Source organism: Poecile atricapillus, chromosome 18 (assembly GCF_030490865.1).
Source record: "Poecile atricapillus isolate bPoeAtr1 chromosome 18, bPoeAtr1.hap1, whole genome shotgun sequence".
NCBI lineage: Eukaryota > Metazoa > Chordata > Aves > Passeriformes > Paridae > Poecile > Poecile atricapillus.
The window spans coordinates 8,480,936-8,504,979 of record NC_081266.1 but is presented as its reverse complement, the minus strand read 5'-3'; the positions used below and the strand labels follow the sequence as shown (position 1 = coordinate 8,504,979).

Genomic DNA, 24,044 nt, shown 5'->3' with positions numbered 1-24,044 from the left:
GGTTTCCAGGCTGCGGTGCCTTTTTGTTGGGCTTCGCCCTCTCCCTTTTCCAGGGACGGGTTTGTCCCCTCCCTTTCTCCGCCTTCCTTCCAGCGGGCTCTTTTCCTTACTAGAGACACTTACTAGAGACACTCACTTACTAGAGACATACTAGAGCATGCTCTCCGGTTGGACCGTGAGCTCTCCTCCCCTTCACTCTCGGCGCTGTCCGCCCGCCTCCCCTTAGACTCCCGATCGCGTATGTCCGCGTGTGTTAGGCACCCTTCGCTCCGCCCCTTGCTCGTGTCCCCGGCGCCATTTCGCGGCGCATATGGCGGGGGCCTTTCCCCGACATCTCCAGGGCCCGCGGTGTCGGGTGCGCCCCGTGGCTCCGTGGCATCGGTACGCCCCGGCGGCAAAGTGTGTTCCGCGGCCAAACCTGCATTAGGACCGGGCAGGCGGGACGGCGACTTGGGTCGGCCGTCATCATTAGATGGCTCGTTAAAATCGGTGGGGTAATCAATACACGTGGTCTGAGTGGCAGCTCCTACCCCCACCCGTGGTGTAACCCTTAAACAGCTTTGAGCTGCCTTGCAAACTTTCTGCTCGTGAAGCGCTTTTCTCAGCGCTTGCGTAACTCTCACCCAGCTTTTAAGGCACTTGCTGGACTTAATGCGCAAGACGTCATTTGTGAGCGCCTCGGAACACCTATCCCAGCAATCTGGGAGAATAATATCTACGGGATCATCGGTAACACGATTCTAACAATCTGACAACCACGCATTCAAAATTCCTTGATTTTTTGCAGTCTATACCGCTCTGCTTATGCAGCTGCGAATCTACCTTGCTGATCGACTGCATCTCGGCGGTACGGGAGCGTCCTCCCCGCTGGAGTCGGTCCTGCCGCTCCAGCCGTCACTCAGCGTCCGGCGAGACTCCTGAACTCCGGCCGCTCGAACCCGCGTGTATCGGGGAGCGGTCCCGGGTTTCGGCAGCACTTGTCGCCTCGGGGTGAGGCATAGCGACCCGGTTCGTGGGTGACACGACGGCTGAACTTACAGGCCTGTCTGGCAAATCACGCGCTAACACCAATCTGGTGGACGGTGAAAAAGCCGTTATTTCCGGTGAGCTAGGTTTTTATAGCACCGAGATATGATGACGTAATCACCGTAGTATTATGGGTTATAGAACATTGTAGAAGGAGGGGCCCTATCTTCGCGTACAACGCGAGATCTTCCGATCGGCTTTCCCTGTCTATCCACAGCACCCTTTCCATAATGAAGTGAACTGAACCCTGGATTTTATGTTTGCACTACACAGCTATCTATGCTGTAATTTACTTTCATTTAATTAAATGACCAGAACTTCCTAAGAACACAGTTAGGAACCTACACATTTACAAAGATGGAAACAAGGAGAAACAAAGACTAATTCCAACACCTGCAAATTGTGTGCATCTCCACACCACCTGCTTGAAATCTCAATGATATCATCAGCATGGCAATCACTTTGATATGCCCCTCTCACCAATTAGAACTTTATCAGAAGTTTATCAAAGTCACTTAGATTTAGAAAGCTCAACACAAAAAATAAAGAGGGTCTTATGCTACATCCTGAAGGTAAAGTTTGTATAAATTGGGCCTGTCAGCAGAGGCTGATCTCACCTGTCAAAGTGACACACAGGACACAGAAAACAAGCCTCAGGACAGAGAAGTATTGAATGTTACAGACCAGAATGGAGATGCTTGAATTGCAAATGAGAAGCCAGAGTGGCCAGCAGAAAACAGTCAGAGCTATGTAAGCCTCATGTGCTTCATCCCACTAATTAAACCATCAGCCTCATTTTATTTCTGGCTGGTGCCCACATAAGCCCCTCAATCTGGCCCCATTTAGGAAAAGGATTGTAATCCAGTTTGGGATGGAGGTGGAATAGAGTATGCACTGAGAACCCACAATAGCTCATAACTGCTCTAATCCCCAGGCTAGACAAGTAAAGGCTCTCTTGCCACAGATATTGCTGGAGACGTGAGCCATGGGAATTCGAGAGCACATCTAGGCAGGGAATTCATTATGGAGCAGCTGACACGCTCCTGCACCGAGAGATCACACTTCACACACAGCCCCAGCTCCATCTCTGAAGTCACCCTCAGCAGCCAATTCCACCTGCAGGAATTCTGTGCTGCAGGAGCACTGCCAGCTTCCCCTCCCGTAGCCTGGCTCCAGGAGCACTCAACATTTACCTCTCAGCCTCCTGACAGTGTTACAAAGCTGAGCATCACACCTCCAAATGACATTGCTCCTTAAAATTCACCACTGCTCCCTCTGCTGAGCTCTTCCCTCTTCATAGACAGGCTGGACTAGAAAGCAATGTCTGGATAATCAACCCAGAGCTCCAGGCTGAGGTGCTGCAAAAAGTCATGCTGCTGCACCATGCCTTATGTCTGACTGCTATCAAAATGTGTCTGCTGAGAGGGCCAAAACAGTATCAAAATTGGTTTTCTTGGAAAAGGCCATTACCAGCCATTAAGGAAACCCAGTTTCTGTATCTGTCTCACACCTGTAACCATACTGAGTGAGCTCAAAGGGAAAAACCAATTGTTAAATCATGACAGAGCAGCACTATCACTACTTTGAGTTGAAATTAGTTCTCCCAGAAAGGCTGTTTGAAGATTAATGTTTTCACAGTACTCTGCAAATGCAAGGACTTACAGGTTACACATTCTGATAAAAATACTCACAAGGTTCCTCATGTGTTTCAGCATTATTGTCAGACGGCTGTTCTCATAGGATATGACCAATTGTACTCCAGGATTGTGACCAGCTGACTGAGGACCTAAAAAAGGCCAGACAGCTTGATTATTTTTAGTTAACAACTTAGAGGAAGCAGATCTGTAAAATATTGAAATACATGTTAGCTAACATATTAAAACCTGCTCCATGCTTAAATCAGGGATGAAATTAAAAAACACGGATAAGGAGTGTGATGGAAGAAAGTGGTCTGACATGCAGTGCTCATTTTCCTTCCTGTTTGTTAACTGCCAGTGAGATTTTCTGTTTACTAATTGCCATCAGTCTGAAATTCAGTGGCAAATTAATGCTTGAGTGACAAATAATTGGGGTGGTTTTTTTTTGGCAGTCACTGATGACACTATTCACTATTGTTGCAGTTCTGTCTGGTCAAAAACACTGGATTTTATTTTTTTTTTCCTCCAGTTTCCAAGAGAAAGGGAAAAATAACAAAGGGGAAAAAAGAGCAAGTTTCCTGACCAGCTCCAAAACAAGTTAGAGAAACAACATCACATATAAATTCCCTCTTCCTCTTTCTCTACTTTATGTATTCCAAGTTGGTTTTCATGCAACCCATTGCTTTCATAGATTTTTCTACTAAGATGCACTTTAGGAGTCTGATACAATTCCCACTGAAAAAAAGCTATTTTTCATTTTCCAAGCAAGAAGAATCAGTCTCATAACATGGAAGAAATGACTAAGCAAATCCTGCTCCATCTTTCTGCTGGAGGCACTGAGGCAGCTGTCTTCAGTGCCAGAAAGGTGTGTCCTTGAAGCTGGTAATGTGGTTTACCTGCCCTGCAGAGACAGCAGGGAATCACAGCAGGGAAAAGATGCCTTTTACCACTGTAAATCAGGTAATGGTGAGCAAAACCTCTCCTCAATATAAGGAGATAAGGATAAGGGAGATATATAAGGGAAATATAAGGAGATATATAAGGGAAATATAAGGAAATATAAGGAGATAAGGGATAAGGAGCTGGGCTTGAGCCATTTTGCACCACCTGGTCAGCGAGGACAGCCCAGACACTGCCCGTGTGAAGTTGCCTGGTTTTATTCAGGCAAATAGGGCTACATTTAACTAGACCAAAGCTGTATTACAACCACAATTTACCCAAAAAAGTAAGAACTCAATCCTGCAAGGCTTACAACACAACAAGGATGTCTCATGAGCTGGGCTCTGCTCTCCCTGCTCCCTGTTAAAACAGAGACCTGAGACAGAGAAGTGCTGCTCTCCATCCTGCACCTTGGGATCTGTCACTGACACAGCAGCCCTGAACCTGCTGCAGGGTGACATAACAACACAAGACAAGACAATAGAGTGGTAATTAATTCTTTAAATAGAAACACATCTTCTGAGAAGCAGAGGCAGTGGGAAAGGATGATGAGAACGTAAGAAGAGCCACCATGCGCCAGGGTCATGCACTGCCACAGGAGGCTTTTCAGGGAGTACCAGGACTGTTCCCCTGGGTAGCAGGAGGGTTCCCGCCTGTCCCTTTCATCCTCAGCTGGCACCTGGGCACTCCCTGTCCTGCTCTTGTCCTCTCCTCCCCACATGTGCCCCAGAGCTCTTACAGCCAGGGCGGTGGCAGCAAGAAATGCAACTCCCTCTGCTCAGCCTTTGCTCTGTGGCTCAGCACAGGAGGCAGCATGAGGCTGTTCTAATGAATAAGCCACACTGGGTGTATTTTTCTGAAGAAACCAAATGTGTAACCTCTGGAGCGAACAGAGACTAAAATAACTGCTCAGCAGACACAATGACAGTGGTGTCATGTACTACTGACAGCCAGAGAGCCGCTGTAATTGCCATTTATCCTGAGGAAGGGAACTCGAATGAATTAGAAATAACACAGTGTGTACATGCAGCTGCCATAATATAATTTTTCCAGGCAGCCTGGATACCAGCACTGCTGAGTTTATGATGCTTGGAATGGAATCTCAGAATATGAATCCATCTCCAATGCCTCCCCTGTAGAGACTACAAAAATACATTTTTAATCACATCCTAACTAGAGAAGGGCCCGAGACATTCTTGAAGAATTGAAATTTGTGTTCTGAAAAAAAGGTGTTCTGAACTCCTTACTGCAGTGGAAAACTTGAATTTTTGTTTTTGTTGTATATATAAATATACATATATTATACATGTCAATCATTCATAAAATTTTAAAATACAGGGAACTGAAAAAAAAATAAAAGAGAGGGATTCACAAGCAGCTATAAGAATGTGAATGGTTTTCAAAGCATTAGAGAGAACAGGAGGCAATTTCAGGAATAAAAATAATGAAAGTTGGCATATTCCCTATGCAACAAAAGATCACTTACAGACAAAAAAGGGAGCAGTTGCAACTAAGTCTCAAAGACATTCAGAGCCATAAAAATGTATAAATAAAAGTTCAGTGAAGTTTTCCATGGAGTTGTACACCTTTAGTTTCTTCTCATAATGTTTATTCTTTCTCAAATTTCCACTTCCCAAAAATAAAAAAAAAAAAATAAAAAAAAAAAAAATAAAAAAAAAATCAAAGCCCATCCTGGAGAATGTAGAGGGAAAATTGTCAAAGCCTGTTTTGTAATTACCTTCTTCAAATTAATTTCATAGCATTGCTAAAAATGAGTAGGCATTTTCAGTGACATCAGAACATTTATTCTGCTGAAATTTCATCCTTCTGAGCAGCTTTTGTTACAAATTCTGGTTTCATAGATCCCCTCTTTTCTAGAGAAAGGAAATTGAAAGAAAATGAGAAGTTCATAAGGGTAGACTGATAGACTGATACTACAATATTAAATGCTTTTTATTATTGCACTCTTTGCTACAGTTTTTCTATATAGAAACAGCATTTTAAAGTTGACAGAATTTAATTCTACAGAACAAAACAATGTATTGCAAAATCATATCACATAAGGGATTGATCTGGTGGAATAAATATTGAAACTGAAAGTCATTTAACTGTTCCATCTTTTTCATCGTTCTTTGTTGTTCCCTATTATTTGTTCATGCTCAATATTTGTGAAAAAGTGATTTTTTTTCCAATCCAGAATTTTTAGTGTTATATCTGTTTCTGTGAGCACTTACATCTATGGCCAAAATTTCTTCTATTTTCTGGTACTGCAGATATAAAGACATAAACTACACGCCCAATAAGCTATCTTCACTATAGCAGCCCTGGATTGTGTAACATTTTTAATAAAATTACTCCTACTTTCAATAAAGAAATAATCACTTATTCAACCAAATTTCATGTAAAGACAGCTGCTTGTTCATTGAATGGTCTCCAGCAGGAAATAGGCACTAAAGGGTTGGATTGGTGTTGGAAGGATCTCAGTAGCAGCTGTGGGGTGAAAAGAGAATGACCCAAAGGTAATGCAGCTCTCTTTGAAGAACGGAGGGAGCACAGAAAATGCTCTCTGTGCTCCATCTTTCTCTCTATTCAACTGCATTGGTTTCTCTGGGATATTTATTATCATATCCAGATACATAGAGAAAGGAACCTCCCAAATCAGAGGGCAGTAAGTATGCAAAATCTTCATTTGTTATCAGAAGAGTAATCTGAAGATGCCCATTTTTGCACAGTTTTTTCTCCTTGAAACCATATCAATGCATTGTTCTTTATGACATTTTAAAACCAAGACAATGAGATCAATCATGGCCAGTCAGCAGTGAATCTATAAAGCCACAAATGAGTATTTACAAAAGGGTGTGTTTGACCCATGTGGCACTGCAATTCCCACCAGCTGTGATGAACAACAGCAAAATCTTATGCTTACAATAAAAACATCTAATATGTGCAAGAATAATGCTTAAATGTTTACACCTTTTTTTAAAAAGTGTAGTATTTACAGTAGTTCTTGCAATTAAACTTTGTTTCTGTTGAAACTCTAATTAAAAGTTATGTTTACAGAAAACAGCAAGGATGGTAGGCATTTGTAATAATCTGTGATAAATGTTAGGAAATAATCACTATTATAGTTTGAAAGTAAACCAAAATCACATGCATTCCTTTGACCTTTGTAATAAATACTGGGAGAGAGGAATAGCATTTCTTTATTCTTTAATGCTGCAACACCCAGCCTACATCCCTGGTCAGTCCTGAAATATCTTCTGCACTAGCTATAAGAAATTTATTCCTCCAGTGTCCTGATCTTCTCTTTGTTCATGTATCTATATAAGGGATTGAGAGATATATGCACAAGCAAAGCCTGAAGGCTGAATTTACAAGGTTTCAGTAGCAATGAAAAAAAAAATCTAGATATAATGTCCCAATGTCTTTGCTGATCTTCCTTACTAGATTCCTTATAATCAGTGGTTCATTTGGTGTGAAATTACAAAAGTGAATATAATTTTGGTTAAAACTGCGAAGGAAAGTAAGAATTTGCTTGCTATCTCAGCTGGAGCACTGTGCTGCCTTTGACATCTTGACCATCCCTGGTAAAATACTTGAAAAGTACATGAAGAAAGTGAAAAAAAAAAACCCAAACAAATTATTTCCAGTCACTGCAGACCTGAATTATTTTTAAAGTGGTGATTGACTGATGGAAGTCTCTGTACTCTCCTGAGTGATCCAGAAATAAATCAATTAAACAACTCCATTTTTTTTTTTTCCCCCATTTTTTATTTAGGCCATCGTATCAAAGCTGGTATTTCAGTAAGCATTGAGGCACTTCAGCATAAAATCTGTGGCAAACTGCCTTTGGTCTGTCACATTTAGAGTCTCACTCAGGCTTGCTGACAGCTACACGGAAGCTGGCAACTTCGAAGCAGTTTGCCTGGGGAAGAATTCCTGTAAAACGAGTGGGAAATGGAGTCAGGGTGTAAGTCCAGCCTGATTTCCAAGGGCTGTCCCAGTGATTTGAAGGCTGATACTGGTGTGCCTCAAAGCAGGACATGGACAGCTGCTCTTGCCCAGGCTGGTTTTGAGGACAGAGAAGTTCCCAGCAGGAAAGTGGGAGCTTGGGTGGCCTCCCAGCACTTTGGGGTGGCATCCCACAGCTCTCAACATCCACCATCACCCTGTGCCGTGAAGCCAGCTGGTTCCCCAAGGCCCAAAGAAGGGATTTCCCCCCAGGTCTCTGCAGTGGGTTGGTAGCACAGTGCTCCTGGTTATCTGGGGGAAGATGTTGTGCTGGCAGCCTCTGCCTCACCAGCTTGTCACCTCGGACCGGGACAGAGAGACCTCGGCCAAGCTGGCCAAGCTCCCCTGGAGGACATTGGCACGGCTGGCTGCAAAAGGCCTGCTCTGCCCCACACAGCTCCTGCCAGCACACGTGCTGTGGGTGTGGGATATCCTAAGGGTGGGAGACGGGCAGGGCCTGGAGACGCTTTGTGCTGGAAGGAAAAGGCACAGGATGGTGGCAGGGTGGTGGAGCAATGGGTGGGAGACAGGGGCAGGGCCTGGAGACACTTTGTGCTGGAAGGAAAAGGCACAGGATGGTGGCAGGGTGGTGGAGCGGTGGGTGGGAGACAGGGGCAGGGCCTGGGGACACTTTGTGCTGGAAGGAAAAGGCACAGGATGGTGGCAGGGTGGTGGAGCGGGGGCAGGAAGGGGCCTGTGCTGGGCGCCTGCAGTTTGTGACATCACCAGAGCAACACTGGAGCGACACTGGAAGGATGGGGGAGTGAACATTCCATGCCATTCTGTCAGGTCACAGTGGCATGAGGAGCCCACTGTGAGCCCAAGTGAGATCTCGGCTATGCCACTGCAGTGAGGGGCCTGGAGCAGGCGGTGCACAGCCACCATGGATGAGAACAGATATCCTTTTCTTCTTCTACCTTCTCCTCTTCCTCTGCTCTCCCTGCCCTGTGACAGCTGCCATTGGGATGCCCCTGACATGGCCCTTTCCCCTCAGGCCTGGGCACACAGGGGATGCCCTGGAGGGCCTGGGGCAGCCAGTCCTGTCAGCCAGGGCCGGTTGATAATGTTTGGGTGGGCACAGTGCTGGGAGCACTCGTTCCCTGGTGTTTCTTGGCACTCCCCACCATTCCCTGAGCCTGCTGAATCCCCTCGGCTTCCCCACGTTTCCCTCCTCTCACTGCAGCCCTTTTTGCACCCTGACCACCCCTTGATCACACCCTCCCTTCGGCCCTTCTGTCACTGCTCTCTGGGACTTTGAGGACAGAGCAGAAATCTCTTCCTGCACACCTTGGGGCCTGCTGCATTCTCAGAGGGCAGAATGCAAGGATGTTCTAGAGTATGAAGAAAGGGAAGCACAATCTTCTTAGGTTTAATGAAATTAAACTTTTCCCCCTCATCCCCTCCATTAAAAGGCAATTTAATTGGCCAGAATCTTCCTTAACCTGACGTCTCATACGTGGTTTTGGAATACAATTCAGAATGATTTCAAGAATGGGAATGTTGATTTAGAGGGCTGCAGGAGGCTGCTTGAAAAAATGCAAATAAAATTTGATGAAGACCATTTAAAACATATTTTCAAGGTAAGGTGTATGTACATTAAGCAATGAATGGTTTAGAAGTTCAGTTACGCACATCATATGTTTGCTGATTTTTTTCAAGTTAATTTTTTGGGAAATGTATTTCAAGCTAGTGTGGTGTGCAAAATCAGCAAAGAATTTTCCTCCTCCAGGTCTTTCATGTCTGTGTAAAATAGATAACCCAGGGTTTGAATTTGAATCATGAGCCTTTAGATTGGAAGGTATCTCTAAGATCACTGAGTCCAACCATTAATACATTGAAAAGTCCACCTCTGCAACTTGTCCCTAAGCACCACATCTGCAAGTACTTTCAAGGAATGGTGACGCAGACACTTCCCTGGACAACCTGTTCCAATGCTTGACAACACTTTCAGTGAAGAAATTTTTCCTAATAGCCTGGCACAACTTGAGTCCACTCCTGCTTGTCCTACTGCTTGTTACTCGGAGAGACTGACACCCACATAACTCTGTCTTTTCTCCACAACAAATTAGTGTAAGATGGAAAATATGTTGGTTTGGATTCCCAGGGTTTTTTTTGTAACATGTCTGCGCTTGAGAAAAGTTAAAGCATTCTGGTTTCATCCTATTCAGCTTCTCTGGTCAAGCTAATGAGCCCAGACATGTCTGTCTGATTCTGGACAGAGCCATGAGAGCAATCTTCTCAAAATCCTCTTTCCAGGAGGACAATTGGGATTTCTCTGAGCTGTCCAGGCTTTAGATCCAGCACACATTCATTCCTTTCTCCACTATACCTCTCCTGTAATATTTAAGAGGTGTGCCTGAATGGATGGGAATCGCTCTCTAACTCCCTGGGAATGGATTTGGCCTTGAGAGGTGGCAGTTTTTAAGATATTTCTGTGAAGATGACATGATACAGCTAGAAGCTGGACTTAAGTTCATTTAGTGTAGGCAAGCAAACTACTGCCAAGCAGATCTTGTCTCAGTGAGCAAATACTAACAAATGAGTACTGGATACATATTTTCTTCATGTAATGACTCAAAATATCTAAGATTTTCCCTTTACATCATTTCCCCCCCAAAAAACCCCATCTGTCTGGTAATGCTTTTTCCCTAAGGGAATGAAAACAAGTGTGTATATATATATAAATATATATATATATATTTATATAAATACATGTATATTTACTTACTTTCACCTTTATAGATATGATTCTTTTGAGAATGTTGCAACCAGCTGGCAAATTTTGTCCTGATTTGGCAGAGACAATTAACTATGGCAAGTCAGAAAGGTCATAAGAAGGAAGGCACTAAGCTTTCCTCACCCTGTCTTCCTCTCTCATTGTTTGCCTTCTCAAACCAAGGTAGAACCAGCAGCATGAGCTCAACCCTGGCTGAAGAGGCTTCCTGTGGTTTTTTGAACTTTCACTGCATGGAGGAAGTTTCAAAGCTAGAGGATCTCTTGAGAACTTAAAGATATTTCTCGTTGTTCCCTCTATCTTCCCCCTACTTTGGTTTCTGGCAGGAATGTGAGAGATGGTCAGCTGTGGGAAGAGAAAAGGAGATTTGAGGGAAGTGACCTGCAAAGAAGAAGTCTGATCTAGTTGTATTTAACAACATATTATACCCAATAGCCTGATCTAGTTATTTATAGCAGTACTGTTAGGTGCCCTATGCTATTTGAGAAAGATTTACAGGGGTTCAGTAGTTTGGGGGGTTCAAATATTTCATCAGCGAAACAATATGTAAAAATCCAAAGCATTCTGGATGTTACTGACATCTTTGTAATTAACTGCACATCAGCAGTTAATCTAATGGTTCTACATAGCAAAATACATTTTATAGAAAGCTAATTTTAAGGAATAATCAGCTTTTTTTCTTCTCTGTTCTCTTTGAGCTTATTTTACTGTAATACTCTTTTGAGCAGTATCAGAATTATGAACATTAAGGTTTTAAGGAATAATAAATTTTCATCTAATTTCTCTCAAGACTTTGTCTCTTCTTTTTCTGAACAGCAAAAATTTGATGTGCATTAATAAAAATAGGAATGATAAAAATCTACCCCAAAAATTTACAATATCTTTTTATAGTGACATGATTTTTATCACTTTAATTTGAAGAGTTCTTTTGTGTAGTATTATTGCCTGTATTTCACCAGGAGGCAGCTAAAATAGAAACTTTACTTTTTTGTCCAGCTTCTCTTTGTGCCAGTAACTAAGTGAACATCCTCCAAGTCCTGATAGACTGTTTATTTTCAAAAGAAGTTGGTATTTTCTTTTCCTGCTTAATGGTTATAAGCAAATTTGCAGCATTGTTAAGAACATTAAAAATTGGATGGAAGAAATCAACCTTAGATGGGGAATTTCTCAGCAGTAATGAAATGTGTATAATTAGCATTTGTACAGAAATATTTTCTTGCTGGTGATTTCTGTTAATAATGATCATTATTATTCTCTTTTGCAAACTCAAAGCAAACACTGAAGTACTCATTTGTAAGATTTTTTCACTAGAACTCCTCATGAAATTTAATTTTGTACTCCTTTCAGTTATTTAATATATTTTTACTCCTATTGTACTTATTCAGAAGTGCAGAAAGAACTTTACTGCATAGGAAGGAACTGGCACCAGATCTTTAAACTTTTGGCTTTCATGGTATGGCTTCAAAACCAATCTAATTTAGCAGTAATCCAATCTCTTGATCAAAGAGCAGCCAGAGCTCAAGTAAGCAATTTCCTGCTTCTAGACATTTCTGTGGAAGCCAAAGCAGCCATAGTAAGGGCCATGTTTGGATGTTTGGATGCTGGAACGTGGTGTCTTTGGCATCTCAGTTTAAGGAGCCAACAACTGAGAATTTTCATCAGTTTACAGTCATAAGCACTGAGGCAGTGGATTGCCATTTGTGATTTTTGTGAGCAATTTTTTCAGAAGATTTCTCTTGATTTGGCAGGTTTTAAGCAAAAATCAGGCTAAAATGTTAGAAACATTTATATTTCTATATTGATATTAATTAATTAATCAGTACATAATTAACTAATATATAACATATATACAATATACAGCATATAGCATATACTATATTTTATATTATATATTAATAAATAATATTAATATATGTAGTATATAGTATATAGTTTATATAATAGAATATATGTTATATATTATTATATATATGCTATTATATCTTAATATACGTATTACATATTATATCTTATTATGGTTATATTATATTATATTATATTATATTATATTATATTATATTATATTATATTATATTATATTATATTATATTATATTATATTATATTATATTATATTATATTATATTATATTATATTATATTATATTATATTATATTATATTATATTATATTATATTATATTATGTTATATTATATTAAATTAATGTTTTAATAAATTTATATTTATATTTATATTTATATTTATATTTATATTTATATTTATATTTATATTTATATTTATATTTATATTTATATAGAAATGCAATTTATATTTATATATTATATATATTATATTTATATTTTTATATATTATGTTTATATATATGCAAGACATATATTTATTTCTATGCTTATTTATATATATATATGCAGTTACTTATTTTAAGTAGAAAATTTTAAAGGAAAAATAGAATTGTTAAACCTGTGAAAAATGTAAAAAGCAGAAATGGTAAAAAAGCATTATTCTGCTCAAATTCTTTTGTGGCCTTTTAACTTTTCTAGTGACTTTTATACTGAAACACAGAAATTAATTACTATGGTAACATTCTGTAAGCTGTATGAAAACAAGCTTACAATTCAAGAATTCTGAAAGTGTGAATAATTAATCTAAGTTAAACATTCTGGCTTGTTAAGATTAGAACATGGTGTCATAGGTTATTACAAAATATCTTGTCTTCAAACTTGAATATTGTTTTGTTGTGAAACAATAAACTTCGTTTATTGAAGTGTTGAAAGGGTTGTATTTCTTGGTAATTTGGTCATCCTTATTTCATTTTTAAGATTACTGGTTGCTGATTTTGTGTGCAAATTTGACTGACAGTATTTACATTATGGTGTAAATAGCTGTTGGAGAGGTATTATACTAAATATATTTTCCACTTGATAAGTTTTATGCTGCACATTTATTTTAATGCATAGCATTTTAAAGATTTTCAACAATGTGTTTGAATATTAAAAATGCATTAAATCTAAATTTATTGCACTTATTTAGATGCTAATTGTGTCATATGGTCCATTTTACTTTACATAAAATATTTGTAGCACACAAAGTGTCATCTAAAAGTTGAGGAGTGTAATCTGATTGTAGTCACTGTTGCCTGAGGATTCTTCTATGATGCTCACTCTTATGGTCAGTTATAAAAGAGTGTTTGGTGCATAATTTGTATAATTGCATGTTGTTTCATTAATTTCTTTTTTTTTTTTTAATAAATTTTGCTTGCTTTTTTCCCTCAGAAAACTATTGACAAACAGTCAGGAAATATTATTAGCATGGACGACTTCAGAGCAATTTATCGAGCTCTTGTACACAGGCCTGAATTTGAAGAACTATTCAAGGCTTACTCGACAGATGGCAAAATTCTACCTGACAGCCAGCTCCTTAAATTTCTTATAAAAGAACAATTTCAAACTGAAGCTAATGAAACAACTGCCTTAGAAATTATTATGAAGTATGAACCCATTGATGAAGGTATGTGCAGTTTAACTATTTGATATCTAGCTCTTATTTCTCGTGCTTCTCTCAATGACTGTGTTGTCCTAAACCTCATATATTTCTTTCTTTAAAAGCATGTCTTTTCATCTATTTATTATGTTTTCTTCCTGTGTTTTAATTTCTTTTTATGGTGCCCTCCTTTCTCTGCTCTGTTCTTTTTTCTGTCATTTCTTTATCTTTTTATTTCTAGTCCTTCTACAAATTCTGTTCTTCAGCTCATTACAAACCATTTTCAATTTGTTTTTCTTAAAGTCCATATCTGCCATTTTTCTTCTCTGCTCGTTACACTGTCTTCTCTCCCTTGAGTCACTTAGTGAAAATTCAAGGCCTCAGACAAGACTTTTATGTCCTTCTGACTTCCTTGCAGGGGCACTGTGGAAAATTTTTGTAGGTGCCTGGTCACCTTTTGTGAATCACTAGAATGCTGAGATGAGGAGGGCTTCATAAATCTGTAACATGTTCTTCACCTATTTAAAGGTGCCTCAAGTTGGGGTGTAACACTTCTGCTGAGCGTCACTGATTTCAACTTGTGGCAAAATTTACAGCTAGGAAAAGGATAGAACTGCATTTTGCTGCAAGCTGTTACTTTATTCAGTGGAATATGTTCAATTCTTTCGTTTCCTTGGTTCCCAGTCGTTGAAAACGGGTGGAATTGATAAGTGGTTAAGAAAAACAAACCCAAGGGGAAAATATTTCTTCTGGGATAATAGCACTGGATTTTCTATGGTGACCTGTGGTGGAAGAAGAAAATGGAAAATGCCACTTTTTCAATGAGAAACAGAAGAACATTGGGTGTTTCATTTAGAGGCACTTACTGTCCAGTAATAAAAACATGTGACTCCTTATGCCTTTACTCTTTAAGGCTGCCTTTCAAATTTAACTGTATTTTATTAAACATATTCTGCTCTTTCAGAGGAGCTAATGTTTACTAATTGTTCAAATTACCAGCTTAAAAGGTTCCTTTTATTTTGTGTTACCTGTTTTGATGGGAAAGTTCAAATCTATAGCACAGTTAAACAATGAATAATCTTCAGTCCATTAGAAAACACCTTTATAAATATGAACTGAAGTTTCTATAGGTTTAATTTAATGTCTGGTTGAAATTTCAGATGCTGAGACAAATTCTTGTTTGTTTCTTCACCTGTGATAAATTTGTTTGTCTTGTTATTGGAAATAATCTCGCTGAACAAAATAACCTCTGTATTGTTCATGCTCCTTTGAGTGAATTCATACTCCCACTCAAACATATTTATTGAAAAGTTCCAGTTATGATTGACATGAGAGATGATTCATATGGTATTGTGATAGACCATTTTGTGTAAGTGTCGTTCTGAATTTGCTACAGAACATTATTCATCAGGATGATCTGTTGGACTCATCTGTCACCCTTGCCCTCCCTGTGTCTTACAAAAAGGGAAAAGGCCAGGCTTTGACATTTGATTGACAGGTTTGCTAATAGTAATGACCATTCTCTCATAAATGTGATAGCACTGCTATGTCAAGATTAGGATGAAAACAATGACTACATTTTACATCTAATTTAAATAAATCCATTTATAGCATCCAGTGCATCCCTAACATTTCTGCAGAGAGATTTTCAAAGCTATTGAGCCAGATAACTTTGAATTTATTCTCTGTAGGTACTGTAGCTAGCTCAGGACAGTATGGAATAAACTAATCTTTCATTCTTGTTATACAATTTAGATGCCTAATGTCAAAATACTACACTAACAGGTTTTTTCACGTGTGCGCTAAAACCTTGCATTTTTGGTAGAAAGAGCCATTTCTATGGAATTGATCACAAAATATGTGATTCACACCTGACAGTTGTGTCTTACTAGCACCCCAATGAGAGTTTTATTCTTCCCAAACATTCCATTATCTTCCCATTTTACTATTAGCTTTGAATAGAAGACTCAACTCATTAAATGAGATTAAAGAAAACATGCTAACTAAATAATTTTTTTTTAAGCTTGGTATATATGTCTTTTTTAAAAAAAATTCTGCTCATTTACATGGATAGGATTAGAGGCACAGTGAGGATAAGAAAGTGCATCCCAGTATTATTTACAATGTAGAGCCATTCAAGGACTCTATTCCTGCCTATTTTCCTGCTAGGCAATACAAAAACAGGGCAAAAATGCAATCCTGTCTTAAAAAAAACAGCTTGCTTTGTAAATAACAATATAAGCCTGGTGCATCTGTCAGACAAGGACTTTGAGTAATCCAGAATGTATTTGTGAAGCAAAAAAAAAACATTCGCAGTTTATTCCTAGTGCACACAGTCGTGAAGGTTTTTTTTGGATTTTTGATGTATGCGAGACAGAGCTGAATGTAGAGCACAAATTTGCAGAAGAGAGCATTTGATCCCATTGGCCAAGGTAAATCAAACTTAATAAAGGAGACATCTCTGCCAAACTCCCACCGATTTCATAAAAAATCATGTGAAGTAAGAAAGATGGCTTAAAAATCTCAACTAAGACAATGGCTGTGGCTGGATTTGAGAGACACAATATATCAGATTATGAAAAGATGTGTAAAGGTCTAGTCTCAGGGAAAAAATTCAAGACAAGGTGATTATGAGATATAAACCCTTAGAAAACTGAACTGCTGTTCAGATAGATACTTTATTCCAGCATGCACCAGTTGTAAGTGTGGGTAAGGGAGAAAAAGCCTCCCTAGAATATAAACTGAGACTAGAAAAGAATTAAGTGTATTATAACTTTAGTCAAGGAAATACTTCTCTCTTTACTGTTCCCTTAGAGCATGAATGTTTCATACTGATGTAGTCAAATTTCATAGTATGAAATTCCATCTGATGATGTTTCTGCCTTTTAATGACTGAAAGATTCCTCCTTCCATTATAGCAGAGTAAAACCCTTGTCTGTGATTGCAAGTATTTCTCATGAGTTCACCCCTAAAATTCCCAGCAAATGTATCTGTACCCACTCCACTCTCTCTGTCCCAAGTACCATAGACATTTAATTACTCATTTAGCTCTCTGGAAGCAAAGAGCACTCACATACATTTAAAAACATGGGAAACATCTCTCTCTCCACATTTCCTAGTCTCACATTCCGTTCAGGCTCTTCTCCTCCCCACTCCTGAGTCTCTATTTCAGTCCAGACACCTCTCCCAGACCCTGGCAGGGCTGCAGGTTGTACTCAGTCCCTTCAGGAGGAAATGGGTCTTGCAGGAGGCTCTGGCCAGTGCAGAGTGATTTCTTGCTTGTTTTGTCTGCCTCATTGTGGGTACTCTAAAGGCCTTCAGGGCAACAAACATCTTGTGATAGTTTTCCATTTTTTCTTTCTGAAGAGAAACATTTTCAAAGAAATTCCAAGGTAAATAAGAAAAATGGAATGTAATAAACTCTGAAAATAATGTATAATGTAATCCAAGTTTTTCAAATACCCAGGTTCAAATATCCATAATTCCTCTCTGATATGACAGTATTTGTATATATGGCAGAGCTGGAGTTTACCCTAACAGGAGGAATGAGAAAAATAATTTTATCTTAAATCAGATTTAAAAAAACCCCAAACAATATAAAGGAATATTGTTAATAAAATGAATTGTACACTATCCAAAAGAGGAGGGCAAGACAAAAGAAATCATTGAACTTTGTGAACAAAAAGAGGCAAGGAGAAGGCAGAAATCTTTTCTTGCCTTCCCTTTCTACAACAAATGGATATGTGTGTGCACACTAACTACTGCTAAAAGGTCCTAATGGAGAAAAAGACTGAGGTTCCTCCAGGGGAGAAATGTAAGGTCTTGATGAAAGTCTTTTCACTGTGGAATAGTTATGGAGATGAATTCCCATTTCCTTTAATGTAGAAGCAGAAAATGTCTGTAAGTGGTCAGAAAATAGCATGGCTGGGCTATTCCTCAGAAATGTAAGCTCTGTAAAAATACAAAGATTTTTAGTCTGTTGATTGGAGACATGAGCTGAATGTTTTACTGAAGTCTATGAGCTTACATCTTGACTAACAAAACAATGTTAGATGTTCATTTTTTGGGGATTATGGTCATTAGCATATTTGCTTGAACATTAATTTCTCTTGAGAATATTGCAGTTAACTTTTGTCGATGACAAGAACAGCCAGGAAAACATCATAAATAATTCAGAAAAAAAGCAAGACTGAAAAGCCAGTATTTTTTCACTAATTTAATAAATAAATGCAGAAAAGGTAGAACATAAAAGATGTACACACACACACACACAAATAGTTACTAGCTCTACTTGTAATTGCTCAGAGAAATCTATAGACCATGAAAAATAAAATAATCCAAAATGAAATCCAGACAGCTCATGTAATTCATTAGAGGCAAAACATACAGGATGAGTGTATCCTGTTTTGAGTAATGTGAAAAAATTCAAAATGTTTTTTAAAGATCCAGACAGTAGAAATTTAATCCAGTTGTTACAAGTATAGAACAATATACTACGTGCATGTGGATAAATCTATAGGATTCACTTTTCAAGAGTCATCAAGGCTGCAAGAAGTCATCCTGCAAATCTCTCAGCTAAAAGAAGACCAAAGAAATTCCCGATGCAGTAAGTACAGTCGGTTCTGTAATATTATTAATATTATTAATCTGAGTAAGATAGTCAAAAATATGGATGGAACAGGGTAGGACCTTCTTAAATGATGTAATCAGGTCAGTGAAGACAGGTTGACAAATCCAAGTTCTTAGAAAATTGTAACAAGCTTGACTAATACAAGTCAAAGGTTACTTTTGAAAACAGGGGGGAAATGAATGATGAATTGAAAGACTGGAAAAGATCAAATGTAATATTTGTTTTAGAAAGGGAACATCTAAAGAACTAGTCACTGTCAGTGACTAGAAAAAAAAAGGAGAAAATAATAAATACGTAAACCCTTCTAAGATGGTAAAAGTGAGTTGCAGTTTGTCAGGACATTCCATGAAGAAATAGTATCCTGTTTTCTCCTATGAAAGATTAACAATACAGATGGATAGCAGAAAAACGAAAATTATCAGAAATCTGAAACAGAAAATGCCCTGGATTGGATTTTTTTTTGAGGAAAGGAGTGGAAAGTGGGAAGTGCAAAAGCAGTGTTCATAGGAGAAAAAGTGTGAAAAAAGAGGAGAGGAATAATACCAAACAGAACAAATATTTTGGACAGCAAGGAAGTTTCAGGGTAAATTTCTGTTTCCTAATTATGAAAAATTTCCTAACAAGGTTATTTAGCAGTTGAAATGCTTTTGTTGGGTTGTCTGTGGATTCTTCATCAATGGAAGACTGGAAGAATAACTTCAGAAAGACTTCTGTTAGGAATAAGTTGTTGGGTGAATGCATGTTTGATGTCTGGATGCCCTTCTGTTTTTCTTTATCATTGTAAAACATTGCAAGTTTTCTAGTTCAAAGACCTGTGTAATTGAGAAACAATTATTTTCTGTAAATTCTCATCCAGGTGTAAAACTTCCAGTCTGTCACACACCAAAGATGGATAATTGCAATTCTAACTTGTACATTCTGATTCTTATAGCTGCAGTAAGAATTACCAGGGCAGAAAAGGGGGTTTTCCTACAGGTATTTCCAGTCCCCAAGTTTGTATACATCGACTTCTAAACTATTATTAACATAAAATAATCTTGGATTATTTACTTATTGTTAACTACTAGCCTAACGGTGACAATAAAATTATTTTAGAGTAAGAACTGAGCAAAATCCCTCACTAATTCAAACTATATTTTGAAGCAAATCTAACTTTTGAGATTATATCATTTGTAAAATGACTGCATTACAAACATGACATTGAGAGCAGTAGCTGGCAGTGTAATGGCTCTGTTTGCCATTAAATCAGTCAAAACCAAAACAAATGGGATGACTATCACTGGTATGGACTCAATTAGTTCATTTTGTTATAAATATAGTAGTGTAATAGGCTTGATTTGCAATTCATCTGTGTAGACAGTTATTTCTTTGGTTACAATGCTATTTTTATTTCAAATATTTCTAAACATGATTTGATCAATATTTATTTGGAATTTTCCACCCCTGGCAAAGACATTTGGTGCTAGAAGTCATAGTTTCTGCAAGATTATATTGAGAATTTCTGACTTTTTAGAGAACAATCCTGGTTCTTTTAAAAGAGAAGATTCCCTTAACACGTTGTCTGGCATGTTACTTTCCAAAGTAAATGACAAATATTTTATTTATATTTAATTAGGACTACTGAAAATTCTTCTTAGTGCTGTCCATAGAAGAATAAAAGTGTCAAAACACATTTTTTTCCTCTCAGAAGTTTGAACCACAGCAATTCAGCTCCAGAGTCACACGTATCTGATGTTTGTGTTGTTTATACATTTGGTATGAATTTTAAAATTGCAGGAAAGCATTGTGCTGTATAACCTTTAGCAGTGTTCAGAATTGGCTATTAAAAATTTCAGAAAGTGCATCAGAGTGGCTTCACAACAGAGATTTATTTTTTTTTCCTTTTGTTTTTGTGCAGTGAGGAAGAAAAGGCAGTTGTCATTTGAAGGATTTATAAGATACCTGAACTCAGACGAATGTTCAATATTTAAAAGCCAGCACAAGACCGTCTATCAAGATATGAACCAGCCATTATGTGACTATTTTATTTCATCTTCTCACAACACCTACTTGATAGCTGACCAGCTAATGGGACCCAGTCACTTATGGGGCTATACCAGGTATATAGACATAATTTTTAATATTTTAAACTTTCTTTGGCTTTTTTTTTTTTTTTTTAATTAATGCTAAGTCACATACAATCCTACTTGGAAATAAGGGACAAAGCCATCAAAGATACAAGTTGAAATGAGAGTGGTATTTTATTTTGTGTGTACACTTTTCAATATATTTGCCAAACCATCTGTTCATAGTCTGGAAGCAATCTATTTTTTTCACTTACATCTCAGAAAATCAACCTTGCAGCAAATGGAATCTATAGTATATTGTACAGTACACGATTAAATCAGTTTTTAATCTCAACGTGCCATGCAAAAAATAAATAACTCCCTGAAAGAAATGTAAAATTCCTGGGCAAGCTGTGATCTGTTCAATGTAGAAGATGTGTGTTGGAGTATGTCTGTGTCAAGGATATCTGTGTTCAGTGCATGTTGCAGTGTGGGCAGGTTAGAAACAACAAAAACAACAAAACATGGGCATTCAAGTAGGCAGCAGGGAGAGGAACCTGTGCAGTGTGTGACTCCAAGAGGATGATGACCAGGATGCCTTATTGCCAAGACAGGGAAGAAAGAAATTAATTGTGTAGTAAATGCAACACTGAGAGGGCAGGATGTATTAAGAATTAGGAGGAGATGTGTCCAGAATTATTTGTACTACTTTAATGAAGAGAAAGCAGCAGGAATCATCATCTATCTGAACACTTTGTAATTTTTTTTTTGGTTGCTCTCTTGATGTTCTTTAGTGACTTGCAACCATCAGAAACAGTACTGAATTTCTAACAGTATTTAAAATTCCATTATGTTAATGCTGCCTTGCTGAAAGTAATTGCAAAGAAGGTATAACCCCCTCTCTCTTTATCTCCTATATGTGTGAGGAAAATGCTAAAATCAGCTAAAGGCATATTTGACATATTGTTAATGTGTGAAAAGCAGGATGTAAAAGACAGCTTGGTAATTAAGTAAAACAGTTTATAAGAAATGTTTCAGTTAGTTGCAAGTCAAATATTAGAAACCTAAGAATTTAAGGGATGACACTAACATATTCAGATTAAAGCAGTAAAGTCAGGGTGTCTCAGAAACTTTAGCACTCTTAGAAATGTGGTCTGGGGAGAGGAACTGTTTTATGTAAAGACCAAGTGCAACCTGATTCTCCAAGTACTATAGATTTTTAAATATAGTGATTCTCAAAATTCTAAGCAAGTTTGGAATAGTAGCACAAAATAGCATTGAAAATATTTATTCTTTTATTTTAAGTGGCAATTTGCCTTTGTTCCAAAATTCCTTAATTGAAATCTTTGATTTTTAGCCTTTTAAGGAAAATAATGCAGGTAATCCCATATTCTTTAAAGGTCTAATAAAGTTTATTAAATAACACACACCTAAAATAGGCAGAAACAGAAAATATGTCTGTCTCATATAATTCTGTAGGATTTCTATTTATGGTGAAAATGAGGTGTTTTTTCTGTAATTAATCCCTGTGCTTGTAATCAGAAACACAGCAACTTGTATAAAAAAGTTTGCTATCTTTCTTTTGGCTGCAAAATTGTTTCTCTTGTTCTTCTGAAGTGCTCTGTTAAAAGGATGCCGTTGCCTGGAGATTGACTGCTGGGATGGCACCAACAATGAACCTATTGTGTATCATGGTCACACTTTAACAAGCAAAATTCCATTTCGCTCTGTAATTCATGTGATTGACAAGTATGCATTTATGGTACGTACAGATCTGTGTGTGTATACATGAGTTGGTTAGAATGGGATGGTGGCTTTAACTAAGTGGGGACATGGCTCTTGTAAATTCTCCAGGGTAAAAAAATGCAACTGAGCAATGGGTATTTTAAAAATTAATTGCAGAGCAATTGTGCTATTTGTTCTTAATGTAGTTTAAAATCTAGTTAAAGGAATCATAATCATTTTTCCTGATAATGAATATAAACCAAACTTAGTGCAAAGGATTCAGGTGATCTCACTCAGCTTGTTAGGTGGAATTCTCACCTGACATAATTTAAACAAGGACTGAATCTATATTGAAGACCTAGTTCAGATTTTTTCTGATGTTTTCCTCCTTCTTTATATCCCTTAAAGGTTTTTTTGTCACTTACTCTTCTGCTGCTATGAGTCTGTCTTGTATCCTCTGTGTGAATTTATAAAATAGACAAAAATATTAGATAATAGATGAGTTTGAGACTTTGTTTTCCATTTCCTCTCTTTTGATTTTGAATGTTGACACTGATAAATGTTAGCAGCTACTGATGTTTTTTGGTCAGGTGACCCATCAGAGCAAAGTTCCTTTTACCTATCTCTAGAAAAACACTGAAATCTGGAGAGTTTTTGCACCGTCTCAGGCTTTTGTATAAGCTTCTGGTGAAACTCCTGCTCAAAGGAAGTGCTGAATGACTATTAAGATAAATCTCAGAATCAGGCCAGCATTATGTGTATGAATATATACATCCACAATCATAAATTTATGTGGATTTTCATGCATATGTATTTATAGCCTTCTCAGTGTTAATCAAAGCTGTGTTTTTTTTCTGTTTTCTATATAAAACTTAATTAATCTCTGATTTTAAAAGTGAAATTAAAAACATGATTTTATTCCACTGTTTTTCAAAACCCACTGGATAAAACTTTCCTCTTCTTGCTAACACACAGCATATTGTGCTTAACTCTAATTCAAACTTCAGTTCTCAAGCCCAAGTGCCAATGAGATGATAAAATCACAACAGGTCATGGTTGGTACCAGCTGTCCATGCAGGCTGAGCTTTTCTTCTCTTAAAAGTCAATAGCAAGTGCTCAGGAGACAAATGTAAAGACAGGAAAAACATAAAATGGTGTTTTCCTTATTGACAATTTAGGCTCTGCCTGAGCAAAGACTTCATTCAGACTATATTTTTGGTATCCACCAGTATTATTGGCAACTTATGAGATTTACTTATAAGTCTAGATGGATGCATTTCTTTTGAGTTCTTCTCTAATTTTTACTAATTTTCTCTTTTTCACCTTTTAGCTTTAATTTTTACTCAATTACCCTTGCTTGAGTAGTGTGATGAGAAAAGTGTATACTGTCCCTAGAAAAGTTTGTGGTATTATCAAAAATAAAAAATATCCATAGCTTGTTCATGTAAAGGAAATAATTTCTGAACAAGCTTTGGGGAGACTATCAGAGTCTTGATAGACTATTTGAAAAGTAGTCAAAAAATCTGTCATAAACTAAAGCAAAAGACATTTAATTCTGATTTATGCTTTCAATTTTAATTTTAGAATCTGATTTTAGCTTTTAAAACCAAAACAAAGCAGTCCTTTTTTCATATATGTCTAGCTCTGTTTTAACTTTCTGAAGGTGCATTTCTTTTTTCTTCTTCAATTGTGCTTTCTTTTTTCCACAAATGTTACCTGTTTTATTGTGTTACTAACCTGGAACAAGTGATCTATATTCTGAAGTTTTTGAAAATGAATGTAAATACAGATGGCCAAGGGGACTTTTGTAAGATATTT

At 37.6% G+C, this 24,044-nt stretch overlaps 1 protein-coding gene across 1 annotated transcript in view; it reads left to right on the top strand.

The window, feature by feature from the left end:
• The first annotated feature begins 240 nt into the window (after positions 1–240).
• LOC131586077 (1-phosphatidylinositol 4,5-bisphosphate phosphodiesterase zeta-1-like) overlaps positions 241–24,044 on the top strand; it is a 54,673-nt gene continuing 30,869 nt past the window's right edge. Inside the window, exons 1-6 of the mRNA XM_058852814.1 lie at positions 241–494; positions 811–990; positions 9,043–9,193; positions 13,619–13,853; positions 20,354–20,555; positions 22,119–22,263. Of these exons, the coding sequence (XP_058708797.1) occupies positions 241–494; positions 811–990; positions 9,043–9,193; positions 13,619–13,853; positions 20,354–20,555; positions 22,119–22,263 (1,167 nt within the window). The remainder of the gene's footprint in view (positions 495–810; positions 991–9,042; positions 9,194–13,618; positions 13,854–20,353; positions 20,556–22,118; positions 22,264–24,044) is intronic.